This window comes from Panulirus ornatus, chromosome 64 (assembly GCF_036320965.1).
Source record: "Panulirus ornatus isolate Po-2019 chromosome 64, ASM3632096v1, whole genome shotgun sequence".
Classification (NCBI taxonomy): domain Eukaryota; kingdom Metazoa; phylum Arthropoda; class Malacostraca; order Decapoda; family Palinuridae; genus Panulirus; species Panulirus ornatus.
Window position 1 is genome coordinate 6,242,677 of NC_092287.1, and position 27,190 is coordinate 6,269,866.

At 37.9% G+C, this 27,190-nt stretch overlaps 1 protein-coding gene across 8 annotated transcripts in view; it reads left to right on the forward strand.

Annotated features, from left to right (window-relative positions):
* Positions 1–27,190, forward strand: part of Esyt2 (extended synaptotagmin-like protein 2) — a 102,929-nt gene that overhangs the window by 30,095 nt on the left and 45,644 nt on the right. For 3 of the 8 annotated variants that reach the window (XM_071657134.1, XM_071657142.1, XM_071657138.1), the window contains exons 2-8: positions 3,421–3,462; positions 4,621–4,835; positions 5,349–5,415; positions 6,979–7,124; positions 8,039–8,159; positions 8,477–8,647; positions 14,630–14,730. In XM_071657134.1, the coding sequence (XP_071513235.1) occupies positions 3,421–3,462; positions 4,621–4,835; positions 5,349–5,415; positions 6,979–7,124; positions 8,039–8,159; positions 8,477–8,647; positions 14,630–14,730 (863 nt within the window). Of the gene's footprint in view, positions 1–3,420; positions 3,463–4,620; positions 4,836–5,348; positions 5,416–6,978; positions 7,125–8,038; positions 8,160–8,476; positions 8,648–13,876; positions 13,966–14,629; positions 14,731–15,415; positions 15,514–23,866; positions 23,959–27,190 lie in introns of all 8 variants that reach the window. The other 5 variants (XM_071657137.1, XM_071657143.1, XM_071657141.1 and 2 more) reach the window with 3 other exon arrangements.

Consider the following 27,190-nt stretch of genomic DNA (forward strand, 5'->3'; position numbering starts at 1 on the left):
GCCGACCTCCTCCTGGGAAATCATATTCAGACTCGACCTGCTTGAAGTAACAGTGCTGGTACTCTTGTTAGAGATGCTCTCTTCAGGGGCGTCGATCCTATCCCAGCTACGGAATGTAGCGCATCCTTGTGCAGGAGATCCTTTAGTAGTTAGTCTGGTTGGAATACGGTAAACCGTGTAAAACATGTTTATAAATCTTCACGAAAGATATTCTGGATATAACTACCAAATATTCGGTATCATGTGGGCAATTATGACAAGTGAGTCAACACCTCTGGTGAGGGTGACTGGTTGGGTGACCTACATCCCAGTACTGGGGGACAGCATACGGGTAGTAAGTATAACCACTTGAGCAAGCCAGGCCTGGAAGTGTTGGTCATTACAGCATACAGGAATATAATGAATATTGCGATATGAATATGATGAATGTATAGGGATTTTAGCTGAAACTGCACGGTAAACAGTCCTAATCAAGGCCAACTTATTATATATATATATATATATATATATATATATATATATATATATATATATGGTATTGCAGTCGAATTTATTCAAAAAGGGGGTGACTGCTGTTGACTGGTTGGTGAGGATATTCAAGGTACGAATGGCTCATGCTGAAGTGCCTGAGGATTGGCGGAGTGCCATTGTACAAAGGCAAAGGGGATAAAGGTGAGTGTTTAAATTAGAGGTATAAGTTTGTTGAGTATTCCTGGGAAATTGTATGGGAGGGTATTGATTGAGAGGGTAAAGGCATGTACAGAGCATCAGATTGGGGAAGAGCAGTGTGGTTTCAGAAGTGGTAAAGGATGTGTGGATTAGGTGTTTGCTTTAAAGAATGTATGAGAAATACTTAGAAAAACAAATGGATTTGTATGTAGCATTTATGGATCTTGAGAAGGCATACGATAGTTGGTAGAGATGTTCTGTGGAAGGTATTGAGAGTATATGGTGTGGGAGGAAAGTTGCTAGAAGCAATGAAAAGTTTTTATCGAGGATGTACGGCATGTGTACGAGTAGGAAGAGAGGAAAGTGGTTGGTTTCCAGTGAATGTCGGTTTGCGGCAGGGGGGGTGTGATGTCTCCATGGTTGTTTAATTTGTTTATGGATGGGGTTGTTAGGGAGATGAATGCAAGAGTTTTGGAGAGAGGGGCAGGTATGCAGTCTGTTGTGGATGAGAGGGCTTGGGAAGCGAGTCGGTTGTTGTTCGCGGATGATACAGGTGGCTGATTCGGGTGAGAAACTGCTGATGCTGGTGACTGAGTTTGGTAAAGTGTGTGAAAGAAGAAAGCTTAGAGTATATGTGAATAAGAGCAAGGTAATTAGGTACAGTAGGGTTGATGGACAAGTCAATTGGGAGGAAAGTTTGAATGGAGAAAAACTGGAGGAAGTAGTGTTCTAGATATCAGGGAGTGAATTTAGCAGTGGATGGAACCATGGAAGCGTGAGTGAGTCACATGGTGGGGAAGGGTGCGAAGGTTTTGGGAGCGTTGAAGAATGTGTGGTAGGGGATAACATTATCTCGGAAAGCAAAAATGGATATGTTTGAAGGAATAGTGGTTCCAACAATGTTATATGGTTGCAAGGCGTGGGCTATAGATAGGGTTGTGTGGAGGAGGGTGGATGTGTTGGAAATGAGATGTTTGGGGACAATGTGGTGTGAGGTGGTTTGACCGAATAAGTAATGAAAGGGTAAGAGAGATGTGTGGTAAAAAGAAGTGTGGTTGAGAAAGCAGAAGGTGTATTGAAATGGTTTGGTCACATGGAGAGAATGAGAGGACAGATTGACAAAAAGGATATATGTGTCAGAAGTGGAGGGAACGAGGAGAAGTGAGACCAAATTGGAGGTGGAAGGATGGAGTGAAAAAGATTTTGAGCGATCGGGGCCTGAACAAGCAGGAGGATGAAAGGCGTGCAAGGAATAGAGTGAATTGGAACGATGTGTTATACGGGGGTCGACGTGCTGTCAATGGATTGAACCAGGGCATGTGAAGCGTCTGGGGTAAACGGTGAAAAGTTTTGTGGGGCCTGGATGTGAAAAGGGAGCTGTGATTTCGGTGCATTATACATTACAGCTAGAGACTGAGTGTGAACGAATGTGGCCTCTGTTGCCTCTTCCTAGCGCTACTTCGCGCGCGTGTTGTGGGAGGGGGGTTTCATTTCATGTGTGGCGGAGTGGCGACGGGAATGAATTAAGGTAGCAAGTATGAATTATGTACATGTGCATATATATATATATATATATATATATATATATATATATATATATATATATATATATATATATATATATAAATACACGTTGAATTGTATAGGTATGTATATGTGCGTGTGTGGACGTGTATGTATATACATGTGTATGTGGGTGGGTTGGGCCATTCCTTCGTCTGTTTCCTTGCTCTACCTTGCTAACGCCCTAGGGGTGGATGAACAGTTAGGATGACTGTGGAAAGGTTTTCTTGCCACTAGGATTCGAACTTACGCTCGACCCTGTTTGGCTCATGAATGCGTCACGTTAGGAACGTTAGCCACTACTGCTGAGAAGTCCATTAAACTAGGTGTATGAATGTATAGTATTAGCATACAAGGATGTGACTGTTAAAGGGATGTTAACTTACAGGGATAGGAATGTATAGGTCTACGAACAAAGGGTTATGGTAATTGCACGCAGATATGATGAACCAATTACCGTAGGATGAATGTCTTAGGATATGTTGAAGATGTTGGGATATGACATCATAAGCTTCTTAGGTGTTAGGAGCATATTGGGATATGAACATGTTTGTTGAATATATTGGTCTTGATGACTGTACTGTGTAGGGAAATGATGAACGTACTGCATGGGGACCAGATGAACGTGCTGTGCTACACGGGGACCGTTGAATGTGGGACATGTGGATTTTAAGAACATTCATGTTGAGATTTGATGAATGCACAGCGTAGGGTTGGTGAATATGTTTGAGGATATGATTAATTTACTCCATTAGACACTTTGAGTGCTGCATAGGTGTATGGTGAATGTGCAGTGTAGCGTTATGATGAACAGATATGAAATTGGTGGTGTGTGTGTACAAGTTATACCGTGGGACACCTGGAAGATTTTGGTAGGCAGCTGTTAAGGCTGGGAACTTTTGGGCCGTGACTGGCATGTGAACACTCATGATGAACCTTTCTAGCCCTCACATCTGCCACACCCTACCACAACCATCATAATTACAGCAGCCACCACTACCACCACTACTAATTACTAGGGCACTGATCATTTTCAACCCTTCTACTTTAACTGGTTTTGTTTAGAAGTCACTGTTTTGATTTGCTGTTGTGGTTATTGCAGGTTACACACAATATATCGGTGCATATAACTCTATATGTACTTTACAAGTTAAGTGTGTGATATTAATGCAAGTATTCTATTTGCAGGTAACGTTCCCAGACATGGAGCGTGTGGAGTGGCTCAACAAGGTAGGTGCTGAAGTGAAGTTGGGTATTGCTTGTATGGTCATGTTGAGGTCAGGGTTCAGGATAGTGCTTGTGTAGCTATGGCATGGTCTTTGTGGGGTGAAACCGTGGCCATAGCGTGTAGGTTGTCCACACTAGGGATAGGAGAAGGATGAGCTCAAGTAGGTTTGTGACCTCGCATTGTTGCGAGGGAGAGGTGAGGATGGGTGACCAGAGGACCTTACCTTATGTAAGGTGGAGGAAAGTAAAGTATGATAGTTGCTTTTGTAAGTACTGCATGTACATGTTCCTGTGAGAACAGGATTATCTCAATTTGAGACAAGTTTCTTAACCTTTTCTTGCTGATCATGAATATCTTCAATCGTCAGATTGAACAATATTTTAGGTTTATACAGTATATTGAGGCAAGGTGATTATATAGGTAAAAAGAGTAGGGTTTTGATACATAGTCATTGAAATTACATTAAATGTCTTGATAAGGGTAATGTATGTTGAAATATTGAATGTTAACATTTAATAGCATCCTGTACTGTTCCTTATACACTGTAGGTACAGACAGCAGTAAAAATAAGCTGTATCATCCCTTTTACAAGGACAAAGTTGTTTTACTAATTTGTTGATAGTGTATGAAACTAGTTCCTTAAGGTATAGGGCAATTGGTCATCATGTCTAGATACTGGACAACATCCGTGATAGAAATCTATCAGGAATCCATTTTTCTGTAGTTCAGGTTTTAGTTTTTTCACTTTTCAATTTGATTCTAAATTTTATATTATTCTATTAATCTTGCTTTTGTGAATGTTTCGATTGGCAAAAAGCCTGTCTTTATATATATTTGTTTTGAAGGCTGTTATACATTTTTGGAGAGTTGCTTAAAGAACATCCTGTCTGTGGGCCTAATGGAACTGGGGCAGGTGGGGAGGGTGCTGCCTTAGGGCCTCGGGTTCATCGAGAGGCTCCTTTTTTATCATATGATATTGTAATTTGTTGCTTGAGTGATTCTCCACATTTTAAAAAGGTGTAGCATTGTCCTTTGGATATGAATATTGACTTAATGTGAAGTTTTCACCATAACCAGTTGTGGCTATAGTTTTTTTTTTTTTGTGTGTACAAAATGCAGGTACAGTTTTTTTATATATGTGCATATACCTGTTGTTGCAGATAATTCGTCAACTGTGGCCCTATGCTGGACACTATGTACAAGACCTCTGCAAGTTTTCCATTGAACCTAGCATGCGTACTGCATTGGAGGAATACAAACTCAGTGGCTTCAAGTTTGAGAAGATCATTCTTGGAGACACTCCACCAAGGCTTTCTGGTGTTAAGGTTTATGATGACACTTCACGACATGAGATAATCATGGATATGGATTTTGCGTGAGTACAGTCGAAATATAACTTTTGAAAGTTGCTTCTTATCTTTAGCAAAGTTAAATAAAAGGATGAATGAATGCAACATTGTCACTATAAAAATTATTTCATGATAGTAAAGGCATTTCCAATGTTACTGAAATTTACAAAATTCTACTGGTGAATTTGTTTAGTCCCACTATGTACAAAATTTTAGAAGTTAATGTGGTCATTGGTCTTTTTATTACCATGACAGTATTTAGATGCATACATGGTACAGATAGGAAAGTGCCCTTAATTGTTGTAACTTGTAGCACCTAATGCAAAAACATTCGTTTTCCAGTAAACTCGTACGTAAAATGTTTTTGAAATATAAAGTTGAATTTGCTACTTGCAGATTTTCTGGTTGTGGTAGTGTGTTTATATAATCCCCATGTAGATTAGAGTAGATTTAGACTTCTTTTGCATTTGAAATGGAAATGTTTGTTTAATCACTGGATACAGTACATTTTGTAATGAACTATCGTGTTATGATTTCAGTTATGCTGGAGATTGCAAATTTGAAGTGAGTGTTTCCAAATTCAAAATGGGCATCAAGGATTTACAGGTATAGTATGACATTTACTCCTGGTATTAATGAGACTTTTTGCATCCATTAGTTATCAATGCATAAGGGGTGACTTGCTAGCTCTTGTTTGTTCTTGCAGCAGTATGTATTACTTTTCTCATACTTTTACCTTTTGTATCAAAACTGAATCGATAAAGCACAGATTGTGAATTTGAAAATGGTAGATAATCTTTGATAGAGTAAAGGGGAGGAGGTTAAAGACTTCGTTTGTGCTTTTGGCAGAGTTTGATGAATTTGGAGAAACTTTTTTTGAAAGGAATGTTATTTGCCACAGCCTTTAATGAAAAAGGAAAGAAACTAGAAAGGCCAACATTTGCAGGCAAATGCAGCTTGCTTATTGTTATTCATATACAACATATTTGTGCTAAGACTTTACTGAACAAGGGAATCATAAGATGGGATACTGGTGACAAGTTTCAGCAACATAAGCCGAATTTCTGTAGAAGAATGGGGCAGAAACTACAAGTATGCATTTGACCCCAGTGGGATGTTAATAAAAGGTCTAAATATGATTTGGTCCAATTCATTCATTTCATGGGACTTGTTATAAAGTATCTTTCTACTGACATTCAACACCAGTGGAAATTAGATGGATTATGGTATATTCACAACCTAAATTGGCTTTTTTTTAATCCAGACAAAATGCAGGCACAGCAGGTTTTCAAAATTTTCAACTAATGGTGGATCCAGCACTGTGTGGGTTTAGGAGGATATAGTGTAGGGAGAGAAGGGGAAAAGGTAGGTGACACATGTAATTGGCACTGTAGATGTTAAAAAATGAGTTTTGGCCAAATATGACAGCTGGTCAAAGTATGGTAGGGGAAGGGCCTTGTTTTTATGAACTCTTATTCCTAAAGAGCCAAAAATGGTCAGTTACCAGTTTGATGCACAATGTCTTGCATTTAAAATTCATCTGTCATAGTTTATGAAAAAGGCTGAAATGTGGCAGTAATACCCAAAATGTCTTAAGTTGCTATTAACACTAGAAGAACAGTAGAGATGACTGAAAGTAGGTTTATCCTGTGCATTTTATGGATTGTGTTGAAGGATTTCTCTGTACAGTATTTCTTTATTGATTTAGATAAGATAAGCTAATACTCTTTATTCATGTTTAGGGTTTAACCATCATGAAATCATCTAAGAGACTTGTGTGAAAAGGTTTTGTTAGTGTACTGAACTAGTGTTCATGCTTACTAAAAGAAATGTCAGTTTACCCCAAAGTTGAGGAATGGTGTAAAACTTTGATAGTTGGTAAGAAGGAAAAACTTATTGTGAATGTGTCTGTCCATAGGAAAGAAGATGCGAGTATAAAACATACTCTGCTTGCAAATAAGACTTTGATCAACTGCTTATAGGTTGGGTAATTCTTGAGGGTATTTTTACAAGTAATGAAAAATTGTGGAAAGAACAAATCAGGGAATTTCTTGATAAAAAGTGGTCAGTGAGGATGTATGTAAATACTGGTTGTGGAAGAGACTCGTGTGTTAGCCACCATTCAGAACAAAACTTGTTCATGGATATATATATTATTTCACAACTCAGATTTCTGGAAGGATGCGGGTGGTGATGAAGCCACTAGTGAGACAGATTCCTCTTGTGGGTGGCCTGCAAGTATTTTTCCTCAACAATCCTGATGTCGACTTCAACCTTATTGGGCTGGCTGATGTGTTTGACATGCCTGGATTAAGGTGAGTGTACTGAAACTGCTGTATATTGTAATTTTAGAGTATGACTGTGAAATGGGTCATTTGATTAATTTTGAGTCCCTTTGCCACATTTAAGGTGCTAATTTGATATTATAACCCTTTTTAGATTAGTATGATTATTCTGTATTCTACACTTTTATTTCCATTTTCTTGACATCAAGCCTGACAGTGAGCAGAGATTTTTAAACATTGTCCCCAGGTCCAGTTGAACTAACAATACTGAAAAATCCTGAATGAATTTAGACCAAAACTTTTTGTATATTTATAATTGCTTTTCCCATATAAGGAGGAAGAAACTGGTTCATTTGTGCACACACATTCCCCAGTTATTTAAGATGTATTGAAGTAAAGCTTAGAATTGTTGTATTTTTATCTAATGATTGCTCGGAATCTATTGTCTTTCCAGTGCTTCATAACTCTAGCTATGTTGATAACCCTGTGTACATAAATACTTTGAAGTTATAGTTTTTTTCCCTTTTGTCAGCACTTTATTTCCTATTACTAAATAGGACATTAAGTAGTGATTCTAGACATGTATTTATTATCTGCCTCCATCTGCAAAAGAAATTCAGGATGGCTTCCTTATAGACAGTCCATCAGTTTCTAAAGCTAACCAGTAAGACAGTGTGTGGTTATAAAGGGTGATCCATCAGTTTCTAAAGCTAAACAGTAAGACAGTGTGGATATGAAGGGTGCATACTAGCTCATTCCCATTCATCCCAGAAAATATTCTGCTTTGAAGACAGGAAACCAAGCAAAGCAGTTGAGGACAGTGCCCTTTAGGTTCTGCATAGCCCTTCAGGTTTCATCAGAATGGAGGGGATACTAGCTTTTTTGCTGCAGAAAAAATTAGCCTTGGAATTTTCCTTGAGGATTTTAATTTTATTTTTTTGCAGCGACATACTGAGGAGTATAGTAATAGAGCAGATTGCACACATGATGGTGCTGCCCAACAGATACCCCATTCAACTTGTGGAGGACATCAACACGGCAGATTTGAAATGCCCATCTCCTGCTGTAAGTTGAAATACATTCTTGAATTCATTAATCTGTATAACCAATTAACACAGCAAAATGTTGTATGCTTGATAATCTAGAATATTCACTTTATGCATTGACTTGTAAGAGGAATAATTTTCCCTTGCTTTAATGTATTCCCATGGCTCCAGTCCTCATACATGTTTGTAGACCATAAGATGGGGTTGCTTAAGTACTGTTTCATAATGCTCTGAATATTGCATTACTTTGTCATTTGTATACCACAAACTTTTTGTAATATTCAATACTTTATATAATTGATTTATATAAGCAGGTATGATTTTTGTCTCCACTAGGGTGTGCTACGAATCCATGTCATAGAAGCACAGAATCTGATGAAGAAAGATGTTGGCCTGATGGGGATGGGCAAGTCTGATCCTTACTGCATCCTTCGTTTAGGTGCACAGAAGTTCCAAACAAAGACTATCAATAATACCGTCAACCCCAAATGGGATTTCTGTTGTGAGGTTAGTCATATTAAACGTTGTTTGCACTTGAGACGTACATCAAAATGACAGCAATAGAATGTCTCTTCATTGATTTGAGCAAAATTCATATAATTTCCATGATGGTCTTAGGGTAAGGTGAATTGCCAAAAATCAATGAAATGCAACAAATGGGCCTCATAATTATGGCCATCAGTTAGGTGAATATATCCAAAATGGTGATAGTTCTTTAAAGCTGGATGTCATTTTAGGGAGATTGTCAATTATAGTTTACTTAATGCTGAACATTTTTGTTTTTGTCAACTGTAGTTTACTTAATGCTGGACATTTTTGTATTGCGATTATACTGTAATTAATCAAGGTAGGAAGCTAAAGCAAAAACTTGTAAAAGGACGCAGTCATATGCGCAGGGCCAACAGTTGATGCAGATGTGGATACACATATGTACATAGACATGTAGAATGTCGACAGCTTGTTTACCCCATTATAAGACAGATTTAAGATATGCTGAAAGTCCACAGGAGGTTAACAAAGAATGCACCTAAAATAAAAGCCAACTTACTGGGAGAGGAGAGACTGAATGCAAACAAAAAAGTTGAGAGAAGTTTTGTAAAGTTAGAGATTGAATCTTGCAAGTATGGAACTCGACCAATTCTGTAATGGTCAGTAAATGCACTGTATAATGGACTTTGGGTTATTCTGTTACTAGAACTTCGCCAAGAGAATTGAGGTTCTCATACTGGATCAATACAAGAATTGCATATCATGACTGACATAATTACTAAGAAAGTGTATACATCATACATTAGACATGAATTGTTATCCAGTTTGGAGACAGATGTGGTGGAAGGTGATCAGCAAGTAGTAAGCATGGCATGGCATATCATCTGTACTGTAAGAAAAAGGGCAGTAATGTTTAAAACATAAAAGTGTCTGGATAAGTCTAGATTTATAGTAAAATTAAGCAACTTTAGAATTGGAAAAAATAGGTATGTTAGAACAAAAAATAAGAATAATTTCAAGAGTATTAAGGAAATCATTGTATAGGAACAGTTGTAGGTTCATGAAGCATTTGGTGAAATAGCTGTAATTGTAGATTTTATGAATAAATATTTTGATACCAAGTTTGATATGGAGTGCCCATGTGTTGAACTGTATTTATTGTACAGATGAATGATAAAACATTTACATGCATACACTTGTAATGGATACTGACCGATGGTTGTGTAATACAAAGATTAACATAACACCGTTACTGGCACCATTACTGTTATTGATCCATGGAAATGATCTACCTAAATGTGAACATATGATACAAAGGTCTTGAAGGAGAAGAAAAGCCTGGAGGAATGCATTAATTTACAAGGGATCTTTACTGACTTGGAGCTGATTGAAAACATGGTTGATGAAGTTAAACCTGAGTAAATGTAAAATGAAGTGAATGGGTGACAGCAAAAGGCCATGATGTGATTATCATTATGCAGAAAATAAGCTTCAGGAATCTGAGAAAGTCAACAGTGTCCATAACTTTCTACACCAGTCTCTCACCCTAGAGTAGTTAAGGAGGCTAACTGTCTTTTAAATTACTGAACTGCATTCAAGTTTATGGATAAGGAATTATTTGGCAGACTGTTCAAATCGTACTTAAAGCCAAAACTAGAATTTTGGTCATCAAACGTAAAGAAGCTCAGAGTTATAGAGAAGGTCCGGAGGAGGGCAACAAGATATTCCTAGAGTTGAGCAGAGTTGCAGAGAAAGGCTCAAGGATAGGATTTGTCCACCCAGAAAGAGAAAGAATAAGGGGTTGACCTAATCATCACAGCATTCAATTTTAAGAGTGATGAAATGGACAGTTAAGTCTTTTTAGAGATCTAGGTGTAAAAAGGATAACCTGAAATTTAAGAAACTTGTTTTAAAAGATGTAAAAAAGTACGTTTACAGTGAGAGGTGGTCGAGAGGACTAAATTGAAGACATTAATAGTACTGCATTCAGAATTTAGAGATTTTCAGATAGCAGAAAATATTGCAGATGAGGCCTAAAGAATGTAAAACTCCTTCCCGGTACATTACATAGCAGAAAATATTGGAGATGAGGACCCAAGAATGTAAAACTCCTTCCCGGTACATTACATGTAGGTGATTAAAGTCAATTGACTAGTGTATGTGGGTGATTAACAAGACGACCTTATACTTCCTGTTTTTTTTTTTTTTTTTTTTTTTTTTTTTTTTATACTTTGTCGCTGTCTCCCGCGTTTGCGAGGTAGCGCAAGGAAACAGACGAAAGAAATGGCCCAACCCCCCCATACACATGTACATACACACGTCCACACACACAAATATACATACCTACACAGCTTTCCATGGTTTACCCCAGACGCTTCACATGCCTTGATTCAATCCACTGACAGCACGTCAACCCCTGTATACCACATCGCTCCAATTCACTCTATTTCTTGCCCTCCTTTCACCCTCCTGCATGTTCAGGCCCCGATCACACAAAATCCTTTTCACTCCATCTTTCCACCTCCAATTTGGTCTCCCTCTTCTCCTCGTTCCCTCCACCTCCGACACATATATCCTCTTGGTCAATCTTTCCTCACTCATTCTCTCCATGTGCCCAAACCATTTCAAAACACCCTCTTCTGCTCTCTCAACCACGCTCTTTTTATTTCCACACATCTCTCTTACCCTTACGTTACTTACTCGATCAAACCACCTCACACCACACATTGTCCTCAAACATCTCATTTCCAGCACATCCATCCTCCTGCGCACAACTCTATCCATAGCCCACGCCTCGCAACCATACAACATTGTTGGAACCACTATTCCTTCAAACATACCCATTTTTGCTTTCCGGGATAATGTTCTCGACTTCCACACATTTTTCAAGGCTCCCAAAATTTTCGCCCCCTCCCCCACCCTATGATCCACTTCCACTTCCATGGTTCCATCCGCTGACAGATCCACTCCCAGATATCTAAAACACTTCACTTCCTCCAGTTTTTCTCCATTCAAACTCACCTCCCAATTGACTTGACCCTCAACCCTACTGTACCTAATAACCTTGCTCTTATTCACATTTACTCTTAACTTTCTTCTTCCACACACTTTACCAAACTCCGTCTCCAGCTTCTGCAGTTTCTCACATGAATCCGCCACCAGCGCTGTATCATCAGCGAACAACAACTGACTCACTTCCCAAGCTCTCTCATCCCCAACAGACTTCATACTTGCCCCTCTTTCCTGTTATGTGCATATATACTTATCTTGGAAGACAGTTGAATGCATGATACTTAATTCTGTTGCTGCTTTATCATTATACATACATACTACAAAATTGATGACAACGACCACAAGACATGGTTATTTCCTCTCAATTGCAAAGACGGTTATTTCCTCTCACTTACTTTGCAACAGGTCTTGGGTAATTAAATAGCTAAAGGGTTAGGTTTTATTACTTCTTTCTTTAAATGTAATTGTTTTTCCTTAGAACTTTTGTTTTCTTTCTGCTTTGCTTGTGATGGAAAACTTGATTGCTATTGCGTGAAAATGCTTGTGACCATCTTGATCTATCCCAAGTCCAAATTAATGATTAGTTTTGCATCTTGAAATGAATGCTGATAATGTCTTGAGAAACTTTGCTTCAGCACAAAGCAGAGGGCTAGTAGTTTCTTGTCATCAAAGACAACTTTGATGGGTTGAGAGAATTAAGAAAAGGTAAGAAAACCTTATCTTTAGGTAATGACTAGAGTAAAGTTTTCCTGAGCTGCATCATAAATGTAGCAGTTTCAAATTTACGGAAAAAGGCAATGTGTATATGCTAAAACGTACAGTATGCAAGTTCACTCTGTATGATAGTTTAACACAATGGTAAAATGCCATTGATAGTCTTATGGTTTTAAGACACTGAAAGATGTAGCTTCCTCATGAGAAGTCTCGTTAATGATGAAACAGCATGGAGATGAAATAGAAGTGCATTTGATAATGTCTGTTGCAAGATGGGGATTACTTTGTTGTACTTATCTAGCTTGATTTTCTCAAACTCATCATGTACTATGAGAATAGGATGTAGTATATTATCAGCCATGAAGTTTTTTCTGCTTAAAAAGTTATACGTATGCATTAAGATGAAATACAATTTGAGTATGCTAATGATATGAATAAGCAAATGGTATTTAAAATTAAAACTTTCATAGAATGAGGACACAGATATGGCTGTATGTAAAAGTAACATAGATTAGCTGGCTATTTTATAGTTATTCAAGTATCTGGAGGTCATATGAAATAAACAAGTTTTTGACTGTCTTCAACTGGATATTGAAATATGTTGAGGAAATTGATGAAAATGTGAATTGCCAAATAATGCTTGATTCAAAAGTTATGAAATTCTTGACAGATAAATATATTGATTTAATAGCCAGCTTGTATGGTTTTGCACTGTTAATCTTCGCAAAAGATGCATACGTGCACTTTCTTCACCCCACGTAGATGGGAATCAAGATACTTCTTTTTATGTTAAGCTCCTTATGTTTGAATTGAAAACACACTGTTATACAAAGAAAATGAATCCTCTTGATCTTCAAGTGTAAGTGAAAAACCTTCATTTATATTGTAATTTCTGAATGTGTACCCTTAATGTTAATAGGTCATGATACTGATTAAACTGGGATGTTTCACACTTGCAATCTCCCTAGTAACATATTACATTGAAGTTCATTTTTACACTAGTTCTGGAGGGATGTAGTGTACCTTAACATAGAAAGGGATACCTCCTTTTTGACATTTTATAACATTACTTGGGGTGTTTTATGCAAAATCAATTATGGTCCCTTTGGTAGTTGCAAAGTTATTAAACACACTCAAGAAATTGAAAGAATTTAACACATCACATAGATGTTAGTCTTCTGGGTAACATTTGCAGTACCCATTGGATAAAAAGGACCTGATGAAATTGGTTTATAACTAAATGCAAGTCTGTAACATGAACTAGATTAGAAATGTTTGCATCTGGAGGTTTTTGGCTTATGACCTTTGTGTTATGCTTGTATTGTCTAAATCTAATATCATAGGTAAAGGTATGTTGAATGTGAGGTCTGCCTGAATAATGAAAATTCAGTATTCTAGGATTTTGAATTTTAATTTCCTGCTATTATTTTCAGTAACGTTTATTTAGAATTTCACTTGTTAAATTTTATTTTTATAATGTAAATGTCATTTTGTCTCCCTCCTTCACTTAATACTCGACAGTTCTTGACTGATGTAATTCGAAGCCAAGCAATAGAATTTGAGGTTTTCGATGTAGATGATGGACCAACCAAGGACGATTTACTAGGGAGGTGAGAAAGTCAGGTGTACATTTTATAGTAAATCATATCAGTAATGTTACCAGCAGTTAAGGTAGACATCTTTGTGGTGAAAAGATGGTCTTTCTACATGAGCTTGACCAATGAAAAAGATTGACATTCAGGCCATAGCATATTTTAGTCTGTATGTATGGACAAGGGCTTATATTTCCAGAGTTCACTCATGTCTTTATCTTTTTATAATTGTCATTCCTCCTTATATTTTCACATAGAGGAACGTGTTACACAGACAGTACACCATAAAACTGAAAACTGGTTATGGAATGCATATAAATTGTAATTAATTTATTCTCTCCTTATTTTAACCTTTGCTCTTTTGAGATCTATCATGCAAGTGTAAATGAAGGATGCATGGCACATGTAAAGATTGAATATGTAGATAACAATTATGCATTTATGTATATTTGCTTTGTTATAAATGGCAGTATTGGGCTTTTCATTGGCTTTCCATGGTGCTTATTTTTCAGCTGTGGCATTTATACTTGTAGTTTAAGATTTTTCTTTTTACAGGTTATAAAGATGCACTATGACAGTATGTATTAATAAGATGTAGGTGTAGTTGTATCATTACCAAATTGATGAAGCATCTTCAGTAGTTAATGTATATTCAAAATAATCATGATTGGTTTTTGTGCAGGCTTTAGCAAATGTGATTCGAAGACAGCGTGTGACAATTGAGTGCTGGGACTATGACTATAGTCCCTTGAAGTCTTATGAGAATGATGACTTTTTGGGCAGGTACTTTAGCTTTTCAAGTGGCAAGGAGAGAGATTGCATGTTTTTCCTGATAGTGTTATTTTTTCCTTATGCTAGAGCATAAAGGCAGGGCTTCATACTTGTAGATGTAAAGTATTCAGACGTGTAAATAATTGTAACTTGGTCAACTAGTGATTTGAATGTCTGAATTGTCTTATATTTTTGTGTTGATACGAATATCGGTTATTTCATGCCATGAAAATGAATGCCAAGTTATGTAAATGAAGCCCTCCTTAGTGCTCACTGGTACCTCTGAAATATTCATGTTCATAATACACACAGGATTTTTTAATTGCTGAGTAATAAGCTTCCATTTACCAAAAGGTTTCAACTAATAGTGTTTTGAAAATGTCATTTACAACATTTAATATATTACCCTCCATTGCCAAACCTGGAATTTGATATTCGACTAACTGAAGGAATTTTCCAGTACGTAATGCCATGTAAAGAGTTGAAATTGGTGTGAAATTTGTGCATTTTTCTTGCTTTGTAAAATTGGAAGGCATCACAGTAAAGTTGTACACATTTCATAGTCAGGTATAGTATGGAAATTTTGTATTTATGGAAATTTTGTTCCTCACTACTGAAATTAACCTCTACATTATACTTAATTTTTTTTTTATAGTGAATGAAATTTAAATTAAACTCCCTCTGCTGCCCCTCACAGGCAGTATGCAACGAGATTCGTCGTCAGACCCTCTGTATTGATTGCTGGGATTGGGATGCTAACATTCCAGGAGCTAAGAATGATGATTTTTTGGGGAGGTAACTGTTCTTGGGGTTTCAACAGAAAGCATGTTCTCCTTGGGGATTACTATACATGTAGCCAGTTAAGATGATGCTTTTGTATGAAATTAAAGGCGTGCTAGAGCTTTTATGCAAATGATCGCACTGGTATTGTGTAGGGGCTTAAGTTGATTACTGTCCCAGTACTGCTTAATTGATTTATTAATTTTGCCAGTATAATGGGCACAAAACATCACCTTTTCCCTCTGTTGTTTTCATTGTCTGGCATGAGTTGCATCTAGATCTGTTAATGATCCTCCTACTTCAGAGCACCTGGGCAGTAGTCTTGCTACAGTGTTAAAAGCAATCAAAGATTGCTGTCAGTGATTTAAAATGAGATGTCACAAAGCCATACCCTAGCATAGACTTTAGCCAGGAGCTTTATGGTAAAGCAACTTCTAAATCTTCTGGCTGTGTTATGGTTATTGTCATCCTGCATGCATTCCTGTAAGAATATACTGGCTTAGGTTTCTCCTGTATTTTAAAAGTTCCAAATGGCAGAAATAATGGAATGATATGACATCCATTGTTGGTCTTTTGGTTGTCTGTTACCCTAATGAATTTTGGATTTCTGTGGGTTGTGTAATTCATATGTAATGACCCAAACCAATGCAGTATAGTGAGTGTTAAAACACTGTAAAAGAAAATACTCTTACAAATTTTTTATTAACTATTTTGGTTTTTGATTAGATGCTGTTTGTTGCTTTGGAATTCAATAACTAAGAACTAATGTTGACCTTGTATAACTTTCAGCAACTTGAACAAGATTTCAGGTATGGCATTAAGCAGTTTGCTACACTTTTGGCCTACTTGGTAACAATTAATGCAGTAGTACCGTAGTTTGGGTACCTGATTTTGTTTTTCTTCACTAGTCAACTTAAAATTGGTAACTTTATCCTTTGGTGCAGTTATTCACCTGGATAAAAGATCATGATTAAACATTTGCCTTAGACTTACCTTTCAAAAGCTCATTTCTGTCCTACTATAGGATCTTAGTGGGTTTATTAGAATGTGGTTACCCACTTTGTACTTAGGTAATGGAAAACATTTTTAGGAAATCTACACGAGCCATGCTCAGGCCTTTGGCATTTTTCACCCTCGTGGCTAAGAGGAAGGTCTGTCTAAACCTCATCAGAAAGTGCATTTGCCTCAGGATTGAACTTCAGTTTGAGGAGGGCTTGTCTTAAGTTTTGTGTATGTAATTATGATGCTTGGGATGGGTTTTAATAATTGACTGAAGAGTGAAATTCCCAAAAGAAATGACATTTTGTGGTTGTAATACAAAGGAATTCAAACTGTAATTGACCATTGGGTCAAGGCTGTTTGAGATACTGGAAGATATTGCACTCAAATTAGTGTGGCAAAAAGTTAGAGTATACAGATAATTCATAGAGAATAATCTGCACATTGTCCATGACAGAGGTGAAAAGAATGTAAGTTGTGGACATGAAGCAAAGTATTTATCTTGTCAGTTTTTAAGCGTGTTTATGGTACTGCTTTCAACCATTCTTATTGGCAAATCATTCCATGTGTTTATTGTCCTGTTGAAGAAAAAGACTTCTCATTAGAGGTAAAATGTTTACCCATGAGTTTATATCTGTTGCTTAGACTGAAATCAGATGAATCAAGTCTTAATTTCAAAAACTTTTGATAGTTTTAAATACTTGTATTAGATCATCTCAAAACATTCTCTTGGCTAAATAGCTTCGTCTTTTTATCTGCTCTCCAAGGATTTGTCAAGGAATCCTCTTCGTAGCTTGATGCTGTAATTTTTTTCCCAAAAACTGAACACAATACTGAAGATGTGGACAAACCTGTGAGTTTAAAAGGAAGGATGATTTCTTTGGACTTGGATTTTGAAATCCTGCCTATGAATACAAGAATGTGTATGCCCCTTTTCACCATTTATTTGTACTGCTTACTTGGTTTTAGGTCAGCAGAGATTATTGTATCAGTCTTTTTCCTGATGTACTTTGTACAGTTCAACAGAATTCATACTTTAGTTTACTTTTTCATTTTTATTACCAATATGCAGAACTTTACACTTGCCAATATGAAAATTCATTTGCCACCTATGAGCCCAGTTGGTTATTTTCTATCTGTTTGAAGCTGTAGACATTCATTTGTAGATTTATTTCCTGAGCTTTGTATTGGCAAATTATATCTTAATGCATCTATTATCAGCATCTTTACTATATGTGAGATGGAACTGCTCCTAAGACTGAATCTTTACTTTTATCCACCATACCATTATATAATTTTACTAAACAGGCTTCATGCCTGTCTTTATCTTCAGAAGTTTAACTGCAATCCCATCTATTCTTACAGATTCACCGAAATTCATCCTCATACCAAACCATTCACCATTATTTTGTTCCGAGTTCCTCCTTTTCTGAAATGCCTCATATCTTTGACCCCATCATCTTGCACATTCAGCTGGCCTTCAGAACTTTTTTCTTCTTCTTCATTGCTTGTTACCACTTCCCTGTCTGCTCTATCTGATGCTTCTGTTTGGCCTCATGTTTTTGCACTGTTCACTTTCTTCCAAATATTCTTTTTTTTTTTTTTTACTTGTGAAGTTTATTGATAATTGATCTCCTGCAGCTTCTTCTCGTATACCAAAGAATCGCTTTCACTCTTTAATTGCAGATACTGTCCATACAACTATACTCTATTCATTAGCAATTGTTTATTTCACCACTGTAATACCATTTCTTGTATGCCTACCTTCCCCTTCCACTTGTCACACACTTGATCTACTTGTATAAGAACAACTTGCCTTTGTATTTTCTACTCCTTTTGTTTCATTTACTCAACCAATGCCTTTCTTCACTCTATCTACACACAAACCTCTTTTCTCTTAGATCACTCCCCTTTGCCACTTCCTTCTCTAACCGGGAAACCAGGAAACATGAAGAATGACCCTTCCACTTGTGTACTTATTATACTTTATCGCTGTCTCCGGCGTTAGTAAGATGGCGCAAGGAAACTGATGAAAGAATGGCCCAACCCACCCACATACACACTTATATACATAAATGCCCACACACGCACATATGCATACCTATACATTTCAATGTATACATACATAGACATTTTTTTTTTTATTCTTTGTCGCTGCCTCCCGCGTTAGCGAGGTAGTGCGGGGAAACAGAAGGAAGGAATGGCCCATCCCACCCACATACACATGTACATACATACACGTCCATACACACACATATACATACCTATACATTTCAGTGTATACATATATGTACATATATACGCACATGTACACATTCATGCATGCTGCCTTCATCTGTTTCCCCCGCCACACGAAATGGCACACCCCCTCCCCCGCGTGTGTGAAGGTAGCTCAAGGAAAAGACAGCAAAGGCCACATTCGTTCACACTCGGTCTGTAGCTGTCATGTGTAATGCACCGAAACCACAGCTCCCTTTCCACATCCAGGCCCCACAAAACTTTCCATGGTTTACCCCAGACGCTTCACATGCCCTGGTTCAGTCCACTGGCAGCACGTCGACCCCGGTATACCACATCATTCCATTCACTCTTATTCCTTGCACTCCTTTCACCCTCCTGTGTGGTTTCAGAAGTGGTAGAGGATGTGTGGATCAGGTGTTTGCTTTGAAGAATGTATGTGAGAAATACTTAGAAAAGCAAATGGATTTGTATGTAGCATTTATGGATCTGGAGAAGGCATATGATAGAGTTGATAGAGATGCTCTGTGGAAGGTATTAAGAATATATGGTGTGGGAGGAAAGTTGTTAGAAGCAGTGAAAAGTTTTTATCGAGGATGTAAGGCATGTGTACGTGTAGGAAGAGAGGAAAGCGATTGGTTCTCAGTGAATGTAGATTTGCGGCAGGGGTGTGTGATGTCTCCATGGTTGTTTAATTTGTTTATGGATGGGGTTGTTAGGGAGGTAAATGCAAGAGTTTTGGAAAGAGGGGCAAGTATGAAGTCTGTTGGAGATGAGAGAGCTTGGGAAGTGAGTCAGTTGTTGTTCGCTGATGATACAGCGCTGGTGGCTGATTCATGTGAGAAACTGCAGAAGCTGGTGACTGAGTTTGGAAAAGTGTGTGGAAGAAGAAAGTTACGAGTAAATGTGAATAAGAGCAAGGTTATTAGGTACAGTAGGGTTGAGGGTCAAGTCAATTGGGAGGTGAGTTTGAATGGAGAAAAACTGGAGGAAGTGAAGTGTTTTAGATATCTGGGAGTGGATCTGGCAGCGGATGGAACCATGGAAGTGGAAGTGGATCATAGGGTGGGGGAGGGGGCGAAAATCCTGGGGGCCTTGAAGAATGTGTGGAAGTCGAGAACATTATCTCGGAAAGCAAAAATGGGTATGTTTGAAGGAATAGTGGTTCCAACAATGTTGTATGGTTGCGAGGCGTGGGCTATGGATAGAGTTGTGCACAGGAGGATGGATGTGCTGGAAATGAGATGTTTGAGGACAATGTGTGGTGTGAGGTGGTTTGATCGAGTGAGTAACGTAAGGGTAAGAGAGATGTGTGGAAATAAAAAGAGCGTGGTTGAGAGAGCAGAAGAGGGTGTTTTGAAGTGGTTTGGGCACATGGAGAGGATGAGTGAGGAAAGATTGACCAAGAGGATATATGTGTCGGAGGTGGAGGGAACAAGGAGAAGAGGGAGACCAAATTGGAGGTGGAAAGATGGAGTGAAAAAGATTTTGTGTGATCGGGGCCTGAGCATGCAGGAGGATGAAAGGAGGGCAAGGAATAGAGTGAATTGGAGCGATGTGGTATACTGGGGTTGACGTGCTGTCAGTGGATTGAAGCAGGGCATGTGAAGCGTCTGGGGTAAACCATGGAAAGCTGTGTAGGTATGTATATTTGCGTGTGTGGACGTATGTATATACATGTGTATGGGGGGGGTTGGGCCATTTCTTTCGTCTGTTTCCTTGCGCTACCTCGCAAACGCGGGAGACAGCGACAAAGTATAATAAATATATATAAATAAATATATATATATATATATATATATATATATATATATATATATATATATATATATATATATATATATATACATATCCCTGGGGATAGGACAATGTGTGGTGTGAGGTGGTTTGATCGAGTGAGTAACGTAAGGGTAAGAGAGATGTGTGGAAATAAAAAGAGCGTGGTTGAGAGAGCAGAAGAGGGTGTTTTGAAGTGGTTTGGGCACATGGAGAGGATGAGTGAGGAAAGATTGACCAAGAGGATATATGTGTTGGAGGTGGAGGGAACAAGGAGAAGAGGGAGACCAAATTGGAGGTGGAAAGATGGAGTGAAAAAGATTTTGTGTGATCGGGGCCTGAACATGCAGGAGGGTGAAAGGAGGGCAAGGAATAGAGTGAATTGGAGCGATGTGGTATACAGGGGTTGACGTGCTGTCAGTGGATTGAATCAAGGCATGTGAAGCGTCCGGGGTAAACCATGGAAAGCTGTGTAGGTATGTATATTTGCGTGTGTGGACGTGTGTATGTACATGTGTATGGGGGGGGTTGGGCCATTTCTTTCGTCTGTTTCCTTGCGCTACCTCGCAAACGCGGGAGACAGCGACAAAGTATAAAAAAAAAAAAAAAAAAAAAAATATATATATATATATATATATATATATATATATATATATATATATATATATATATATATATGGGAGCGGGGGGCTGGAAATCCTCCCCTCTTCTTTTTTTTTTTTTTTTTAATTTTCCAAAAGAAGGAACAGAGGGGGCCAGGTGAGGATATTCCAAAAAAGGCCCAGTCCTCTGTTCCTAACGCTACCTCGCTAACGCGGGAAATGGCGAATAGTTTGAAAGAAAAGAATATATATATATATATATATACTGGAAGAAGAAAGTTAAGAGTAAATGTGAATAAGAGCAAGGTTATTAGGTACAGTAGGGTTGAGGGTCAAGTCAATTGGGAGGTGAGTTTGAATGGAGAAAAACTGGAGGAAGTGAAGTGTTTTAGATATCTGGGAGTGGATCTGTCAGCGGATGGAACCATGGAAGCGGAAGTGGATCATAGGGTGGGGGAGGGGGCGAAAATTTTGGGAGCCTTGAAAAATGTGTGGAAGTCGAGAACAGTATCTCGGAAAGCAAAAATGGGTATGTTTGAAGGAATAGTGGTTCCAACAATGTTGTATGGTTGCGAGGCGTGGGCTATGGATAGAGTTGTGCACAGGAGGATGGATGTGCTGGAAATGAGATGTTTGAGGACAATGTGTGGTGTGAGGTGGTTTGATCGAGTAAGTAACGTAAGGGTAAGAGAGATGTGTGGAAATAAAAAGAGCGTGGTTGAGAGAGCAGAAGAGGGTGTTTTGAAATGGTTTGGTCACATGGAGAGAATGAGTGAGGAAAGATTGACCAAGAGGATATATGTGTCGGAGGTGGAGGGAACGAGGAGAAGAGGGAGACCAAATTGGAGGTGGAAAGATGGAGTGAAAAAGATTTTGTGTGATCGGGGCCTGAACATGCAGGAGGGTGTAAGGAGGGCAAGGAATAGAGTGAATTGGAGCGATGTGGTATACAGGGGTTGACGTGCTGTCAGTGGAGTGAATCAAGGCATGTGAAGCGTCTGGGGTAAACCATGGAAAGCTGTGTAGGTATGTATATTTGCGTGTGTGGACGTGTGTATGTACATGTGTATGGGGGGGGGTTGGGCCATTTCTTTCGTCTGTTTCCTTGCGCTACCTCGCAAACGCGGGAGACAGCGACAAAGTATAAAAAAAAAAAAAAAAAAAAAATATATATATATATATATATATATATATATATATATATATATATATATATATATATATACATATCCCTGGGGATAGGGGAGTAAGAATACTTCCCACGTATTCCCTGCGTGTCGTAGAAGGCGACTAAAAGGGGAGGGAGCGGGGGGGGCTGGAAATCCTCCCCTCTCGTTTTTTTTTAATTTTCCAAAAGAAGGAACAGAGGGGGCCAGGTGAGGATATTCCAAAAAAGGCCCGGTCCTCTGTTCTTAACGCTACCTCGCTAACGCGGGAAATGGCGAATAGTGTGAAAAAAAAATATATATACATAAATGCCCACATGTACATATGCATACATATACATATATACACGTGTACATGTTCATACTTGCTTGCCTTCATCCATTTCTGCCACTACCCTGCCCCACAAGTAACTGCATTGCTGTTTTTTATACATGCTTGCCATCTCTCTTGTTAGTGAGGTTGCATGAAGAACAAATGATAGAGCCTTGGAGAGAAAATTTGACACTTGGCTCCATGCTCTTTCTCTTTTGAAAAGTAATACTGGCATTAGAGATAGATGGAAGGAAGGACTTCTAGCCTCTCCAAGGCCTTTTTTGTCTGTTCTCCTATCATTACCTCGCTGAAGCAGGGGGTAGTGATGCTGTTTCCTGTGGGGCAGGGTGGTGCCAAGAATGGGTGGGGGCAAGTGAATATATGTATATAAACCTTGGTTTTGACAATGAGTCATAAGGTAGTGTGTGAACAAACACTAAAGCTGTTGTATTTGAAAAGGTGAAATTTGTCTTTGTTCATGAGCCTACTTTAAAAGGTAGCATTTCACAACCTGCATGGTACTGTGAATTTTGCATAGATAATGTAACAGAGGAAAAGTTTACTGTAACAAAAAGTGAAAAATTTGTTTGTTGGGACATTGACGACTTTAGAGGTTTGGAAATAAAATTTGAAACATGTAGCCAAATCATGATTTCAAACATTTAAAGACGTTGCTGTCATACAGCAGAGCTTTATACAGCAGAGCTTTACTTAAACTTTAAGTATTTAACCTGCCACTTTATTACATTACTTTTGTATTTTGCTTAGTTCTTTACTTAATATGCTTCAAACATTTTGTATATGAATTTGCATTTATTACTTAAAAAAAAGTAATACCTACAACATTGAGGTAGAAGGCTTCATTATAAGTGGAATGTTGAATATTGCTTGATTACTAACACACTGTATGTACCTGTACTTATAGATTTTGGCTTATGTAAAGGCTTTTTTAAAGCTTTCAAGTAGGTTGCATCATCAGACTAATACCATGGAATGTTATTTATGGCTTTATGACTGACTTTTTCTTCTAGGTGCATGCTGCACTGGTGAAGCACTCGGTATGCTTTAGTCTTGTAATGGCAATATATGGAAGTTAAAATCTGCTTTATTGTATACGGGAAAGAAACCTGTTGGTGTCCGATTCAGATTTTTTTCTGCAAAACTGGTCAGTAAGATGCATTCAGGTCATCATATAAAGCAGACTTTAACTTGGACTAGAGTGGGCATGCATGAATGAATGTTAATTACTAACACAGCCTCTCCTGCTTTTACAGTACATTTGTAGATCTGATACCAAATATGGCGTGGAAATAGAATTAGAGGTATTAGATCATGACACAATCACAAAAGATGACATCATTCTCAGGTAACTATAATAAATGTAAAATTGCCTCATGGTTTGATATTTTTAATCATCTCTGTGATTAATTTCCTTACCTAATTGAAATGTCATATTCCACTTCAGTATTGAATGTTGAATCTTTAACTTGGTACTGAAAAAGGAATGAGGGTGGCTTGTAGGTGTTTTCAATTTCAAAGGTTAATTTTTTTAACTGAAAAATCCTCTTTGAATTTTAGTTTTTCAGAATTTGTTTGCCATACTAAATTTATCTATATTACTAATTGCTTCTCTTATTGGTTAGGTAGCATCGAGAGCAAACAATGGCCTTGCACACACAATCTAGCTGTCATGTATAATACACGAAACTGGAGCATACATATACAAACAAGCCTTGCAGACTTATTCCATGGTTTTCCTTTAGCAGCTCATTCCTTGGTGTAGCCCATTAACATATTCCAACCCCTTGCATACAGCATTGAGGAAATTCTTTTCCATGCATGACTCTTGAAAAAGTTTAGGCCCCAGTATACCCCCAAATACTCATTCGCTTTATCTTTCCTTAGTTTCCCTCTCCTCCACTTCCTCCACTGCTGATAGATAGACCTTCCTAGTATGTGAAATTTTGGTTAATCTCCTAATATCTGAATAATTTCAGCACACCCAGGTCAGCTCACTCAATTACATTGCAATTTTTACCTTACCTATCTCATACATTGTGATTCCTTGCATGATCAAGTGGCCTCTTTGCTGTCCTCAGGTATTTCATTTGTATCATGACCACACTTTCTTTCTTATGCATACTTGCATCCTCCAAGAAATGACTAAATGCTTCTTTTTAGTATATCAATATCGAACAACCTGTTCTTTGCATGCCTTCCACTTATTCTTCAATGTAGTACTGCCTGTTGACCTGTAGCCCCACTCAGGCACATGAAAATTTCTTAAAATTTTTCCAATCGCCATTTTTCTTTGAAATCGGTTTTACAAGCTCTACCATATCTACCCCCCAAAAAAGGTTAAACCATTTACCGTCACATTGTCCATTTTTGCATTCAGATATCTGAACACTAAGATTCATTCCCTTGTGTCAGAGCTGCCAAAACAAATGCTTCCTCCCAAAATAACTTATTGCACCTGCCATCATCTAGGCAAGCACTGGCAGTTGCCTACCTCTCAGTTGTTCCTTTTAATCCAGATCAATTTCTAATTCATCTTGACACATTTCAACAGACATATGTGAAAGCTGCTTCCCCCTCCCCAATGCTTTCCTCATGCCATTGCCCCTGCAAACCCCAGGCTTAACTCTTAGAACATTTCCAAACCATTCTACCCCTCCCCTTCAACTTTGAGCCAGAATATCCAGTTTCCTGTTATCTAACACACCATCTCTCTCCATTGTTATCCAGGTTACATCCATGCACATTAGCACCAAGCCTGAGTCTTGTAGAAATCTTGGCCCTTTTTTTTCGTTTTACAATGAAAATGAAGTGCTTCAAACCTTGTATTTCCATCTATGTTTGTTGCTTTTTACAACACACATGAGGTACATGGATAGAATCCCTTCTCCTCTACCCCTACAGGAAAATGATAATGAGATTGATAAAATTGTTCGTTCATTTTGATAGTAACGAGATTGACAAAATCGTTTGTTCATTTCTCGATAAAGTTTTTTCATTTCTGGAAGTTTTTATTTCTTAAAAGGAACTTTTATTGATAATTCCATTTACTGCGGCCTAACCTATTCCATCTTTTTTTTTTTTTTTTTATTGCACTGAAACTGTAAATATGAATCTTAATTTTTTTTTTTTTTTTTCTGGTTTTTCAGATCTTTGATGCGATTGTGATATACACATGGTGATTTAGAATATGCCTACTAGTCTATAAGTCTTGCTTATCTCTATATAAGACAATTTTCTAAGGAATTAGGCGGTAATACATCAGTAATTATCGGTAGCATTTGTATATTTTTTGTAAATTTGTTGTGTATCGTAAGTTGCAGTCGCATCGTTATTAGCATGTAAATATCCGATGACCCCAGAAACTTTGGTTACTTGGATATGTGAAAGGATGAGATAATTGAATTTCAGAAAAGAGCTAGAAGGGTGATTAAGTCTGGTAACTGCAGTTTAAACATTGGGTAAATGCTATATTCACAATCTTTTACACTTGTTCAGATTCACATGTAAAAAGTTTGAAGATATGATTGTTGCATCATGGTGGAACATTTCTGTTGGACGATACATGGTAACATTATGGCCCTTTTAACAAAGTTTATTTTCTTGTTTCAAGGTTTTAGGCTGAATCCAATTTGTGATTCTCCTCGGCTTGTTCTTACCACTTCTTAAAAGATTGTAATCCCGTTTAACCCTTTTGCTCTCATTAGATAATGGGAGAATTCCCAAAAAGATGTTAGTTCATGTGAAAAAATTAAATCCTACCCAATTAGTTGATAGCATTAACATAACCTTGCAAAGATGTATATATCCATGTCTGTGAAGGAGGCAAATGGGAAAGTTGTAACATGTAGTGATGAAGTGAGGAGGAGATGGAGCAAGTATTTAAAGGATTGTTGAATGTGTGTGATGCTGGTTAAATGAGATGGTGCCAGATGTAGGGTGTTTGGGTCAGAGAGGTATGTGGATTGTCATGGATGGTGTTTTGAAGATAGAAGAGGTGGTGAAAGCCTTGTGTACAATGGAATGTGGTAAGGTGGCTGGAGTGGATGATACTGCAGTTGATAAAAATGGGGATGATTGTTTTGATTTAGCAAGGATTTTCATCGTATGTGTGGGTCATTGTGAGTTGCCAGAGTTGTGGCAGAATTAGTGTATAGTGCCAGTAAATAAAGGTAAGAGGGATAAAGATGAGTCTTTGAACTACAAGGGTATAAGTTTGAGTGCACTTCAGTTGTATGGGAGGGTGGTGATTGCGAGGGTGAAGGCATGTACAGAGCATCAGCTTTGGGAAAAACATTATTTTAGGAGTGGTAGAGGTTGTATGTATCAGGCATTTGCTTTAAAGAATATTTGAGAAGTTCTTGGAATAAAAGTATGTTTGTGGCATATATGGATCTGGAGAATGCATATTATAGTGATAGAGGTGCCTTGTGGAAGGTCTATGACTGTATAGTGAGAGGAAACCAACAGGAAGCTGTGGGAGGTTTTTATCAAAAGGAGAGTATGTAGAGGGGAGAGTGAATGATTCCAGGTGAAGGTGGGTTTGCAGCATGGGTGTTTGATGTCACCAGGATCACTAA